The sequence below is a fragment of the Mangifera indica genome, chromosome 1 (assembly GCF_011075055.1).
Source record: "Mangifera indica cultivar Alphonso chromosome 1, CATAS_Mindica_2.1, whole genome shotgun sequence".
NCBI classification, from domain to species: domain Eukaryota; kingdom Viridiplantae; phylum Streptophyta; class Magnoliopsida; order Sapindales; family Anacardiaceae; genus Mangifera; species Mangifera indica.
This window is the reverse complement of record NC_058137.1, coordinates 10,823,736-10,827,923: the sequence shown is the minus strand read 5'-3', so window position 1 is coordinate 10,827,923 and position 4,188 is coordinate 10,823,736. Positions and strand designations below refer to the sequence as shown.

Below are 4,188 nucleotides of genomic sequence, written 5' to 3'. Positions count from 1 at the left end.
CTAGCCCAACAAGAAGGCTCATCCCAAGCACATGGGCCCAATGAACCATGCCGGACCGGCCAGCCCACAAACACCTTTATTACAAACAATTATAAGAAAAAATTATTACTTCTAAAAACTAAAGCCTCATCTGCACCTTTCCATGGTTTCTACTTGTATACTGCATATATTAGGTCGCATTTCTGCAATTTCAGTCATTGTTACTCCATTTCAGCTGTTTTTGCTGCTGAAAACACACAAAACACAATTACTATGACTAGTAATTATAAGTATAAAATTATCTCTTCTAAGTAACTTCATTAACACTTCAATTGAAGAAAATTGCTTTACAATCTTCACAACTATGCCTTTACTTGTAGCCTACCTTCAATGCATGATCTTGGTCTTTATTTTCTTTCTTGTTATTAATTTTTACAGAAAGAGAAACAAGCTGGTCCTCCGCCACTTGCCCATCTTCGGAATTTTGCCTGAAGTGCTTTTTGATTTCCACCTCTTCCATGACAAACTCAGTAAAATTTTGAGGACTAGAAAGGGCACAATTCTCATCAATTACTGGCTCTCCCCTTACAATATCTTAATCACTAGTGATCCTGCCAATGTTCACTACATGCTCACCACAAACTTCTCAAGATATCCCAAAGGTTCTGAATGGCGAAAGCGATTCGACGTTTTTGGCCGTGGCCTTTTCAATTCTGATTTTGAAGAATGGACGCTACAGAGAAAAGCTGCCCGTGGATTCTTTACTCACACGAAATTTCATCAGCTCACTGCAAAAATCGTCCCGGAAATTATTGAGAAGGGAGTCATCCCTGTTTTGGAATACGCCTGTAAAAATAATTTACAAGTGGATTTGCAGGATTTGTTGAAGAGGTATGCATTTGATTATGCGACGATTATCGCCACCGGATGTAACCCGAAATCTCTTTCTGTTGGAATGCCGGAAATTCCATTTTCAAAGGCGTTTGCTGATGCGGGTGAAGCGATATTTTTCAGGCATTTTGTACCGGAAACGCTGTGGAAGTTGCAAAGATGGTTGAGAATTGGCAAAGAAAGAAAATACAGAGATGGGTGGAGGGTTATTAATGAGTTTTACCAGAATCTTCTGGTTAAACAAGATGAACCCAGAAAAGATGAAGAGAGTTTCAATGTCCTGAACCTTTACCTGAACCGAAATGCTATCGTTCTACCTAGAGATAATGATGAGGAGATCATGAGAGACAACGTAATCAGCATCATTTTCGCCGGCGAAGACACAACAAGTACTGCACTTACTTGGTTCTTCTGGTTGGTCTCACAGAACCCGAAAGCTATCAGCATAATCAGAGAAGAAATTAAACTCAATGCAACGCCAAAAGACGCCAACAAGGGCGATGAGGATCGTCCTCGTTTGTTCAATTTCGATGAGCTGAGCAACCTTGTTTATCTGCATGCAGCTTTATGCGAATCCCTGAGGCTGTTCCCCTCGATTCCTTATGAAACCAGGACGCCAACACAGCAAGACCAGCTTCCAAGCGGGCATAGGGTGAACGAGAAGACATTTGTGATAATTTGTGCGTATGCAATGGGGAGAATGGAGACGGTGTGGGGCGAAGACTGCTATGAATTCAAGCCGGAGAGATGGATAACAGACGATGGAGGGATTAAGCATGAGCCATCGCACAAGTTTTTTGCCTTCAGTACGAGGCCAAGAATGTGTCTGGGCAAAGAAATTGCTTTTGTTATAATGAAAGCCATTGCAGCAGCTATAATATATAACTATGATATTCAAGTGCTAGAAAATCCGCCTGTGATTCCTAGTCTCAGTATCAGTTTACGCATGAAACATGGATTAATGGTTAAGATTAATAGGAAATCGTACTGAGAATAGATCAAAAGTTATTTCGAAACAACTAAAAAGTGTAAAAGATTAATTAAATATTAATCAATATGATTACAGATTTATCAATACTTTATTATAATTTTTATTTTTTTTAAATTATAACTGGTATATACGTGTAACTCCATATTTTTATTTAATTTTAGCCTACTTCAAAATCTATAATTCTCCACATAATCATATTTAACAGTTCATAATTAAATTGTTAAACTGGCATAGCAAATATCGTTTAATTCATTCCAGAACCATTGATTAGAATGTTTCAAAAAACTAATTAAAAAAATTATGTCTACATTTGAGTCAAAATTTTCAATTGATGTGGTCTTAGTTTATATCTTACTAGTAGGGCCAAAAGACTTAATCCCACCAAGGTTTACTCAATTAACAAAATCTCATCAGTTAATTTTGAAGAATCAAAATATCTATCCGTCGTCTAATTCAGTTAATGTTTTCGGATAATTTGATTATAAAGTATTGATTTACTATTTTTTTCATGTATTGACCAAATACCCTTTTTTTTCAAAGAAAAACCATCATCCTCATCTCATGTGCATCTTGCTTAGATTTACCAGTAGCATATTCTCTTATACTTCTTCAACAAGGCAAAAGGAAAATACCAACACAATACAGAAACACCTCCAAATCTTTGATTAACTATTTATTTGCTATTCCAAATTTATCATTTTGCTTAACTTGCTGTTCTATCTAACATGATAAAATACTGTACCACGGTTCATGAACCGCCGGTTTCGGTTCGGAACCACCGGTTCACGGTTCGAAAATATAAGGACCCTAAACCGAAACCATAACAGGACGATTCGTCCACGGTTCGGAACCGCCGGTTCTGGTTCATGGCCCCGGTTCGGAACCGATGGTTTCGGTTCGAAACCGATATTGAACAATCAATTCTAATACATGATCTTGATTTAATTTTTAAATTATTAATTACAATAATTGAAAATTAAAAGAAAGGCTTGGACTTAATTACAATAAATAAAATTAATTATATAAATAATTATATGATTAATTATAAAAGATAATAAATAAATTTAATTATAGAAATAAATTCTATAATTAATTATGAATTATATAAAAAAAATTAAAATTGAAATTGAAATTAATAAAAAATTAAGAAAGAATTTAATTAAATTTAAGAAAATTTGATTGAATTGAAAGATTGAGAAAATATTAAGAGTTTAAAGAATGAGAATGAGAGTTTGAAGGATTGAGTGAGAGAGTAGAAAGATTGAAATTTCAGAGAATAGAATTTGGAGGAGTATATATAGGAAAAAACTTTTTTAAAACAAATTAAAAATAGGAGGGGTGAATTGAGATTCAGAGAAATTGCAGGGGACCAAGTCCCCTGATTTTCTCTGAAAATTGCAGGGGATTGGTCCCCCGCAATTTTTCCTTCAAAAGGCAATGGTTCCCTGCGCAGGAACCGTTGCCTTTTTAAATAAAATTCAAAAAAATTTCAAAAAAATTTCAAATTTTTTTCGGTTCAGCACAGTAAATCATCGGTTTATAAACCGGTGTGAACCGGCAATTCCACGGTTCCAATTTATGTGAACCGGAACCGAACCGTAGAGCCACGGTTTCGGTTCCAGTTCATTCCGGTTCCGGGTCTGCCGGTTCCGGTTCCGGGTTTATCCGGGCTGGTTTCGGTCCGGTTCACTGGCCAAACCGGCCCGTGGCCAGGTCTACTGTACCATGATCATCTTTCATCTTCACCTGCGGGCTGCACTTGGTAGTTTTCTAGGGAAATTTATATGTTTACCATGTAGAAAATAACAAAAGATTAATGTGATGTAAATGTCAATAATAGCTACAAAACTTCAAGAAAAATACCATATGCGTTTTACATCAACCCATCTGGAAAACATAATCTTATTTCTTCAATATTTTCACGTACAACCCAGTTGACTCCACAATATGACAAAGAAATGGTAGGAATTGATTTATGAAGATAACTATGTTTGGAGAATAAACTACTGATTTTTTATTCATGAATGAATTTAAAATATATAAATTGTTTCTAATTTATACACTCTACAATTAACAGACTCTCCATTCATGCATAAAATTCTCCTTGAATAAACTTCCACTATTGCATAAACAAATTCCAACTACCATATAAAATTATCCCTAAATAGACTCTCATTACTGCATAAAATTATCCTTAAATAGGCTCCCACTACTTGCACTATAGAGTAAATTACTTTTTTATTTAAATCTCACTTTTGAATTGGTCATGACCCAAAATAATAAAAACATAAAAATACTTATTAATAGAAAATAATATCAGCATGTAA

The 4,188-nt window shown here is 35.1% G+C and overlaps 1 protein-coding gene across 1 annotated transcript; it reads left to right on the top strand.

Moving 5' to 3' along the window:
- Nucleotides 1-343: 343 nt before the first annotated feature.
- On the top strand, nucleotides 344-1,861 carry LOC123214631 (alkane hydroxylase MAH1-like). Its single transcript, XM_044634571.1, has one exon. The coding sequence runs from the start codon at nucleotides 344-346 to the stop codon at nucleotides 1,859-1,861; it is 1,518 nt and encodes a 505-aa protein (XP_044490506.1).
- Nucleotides 1,862-4,188: the final 2,327 nt, after the last annotated feature.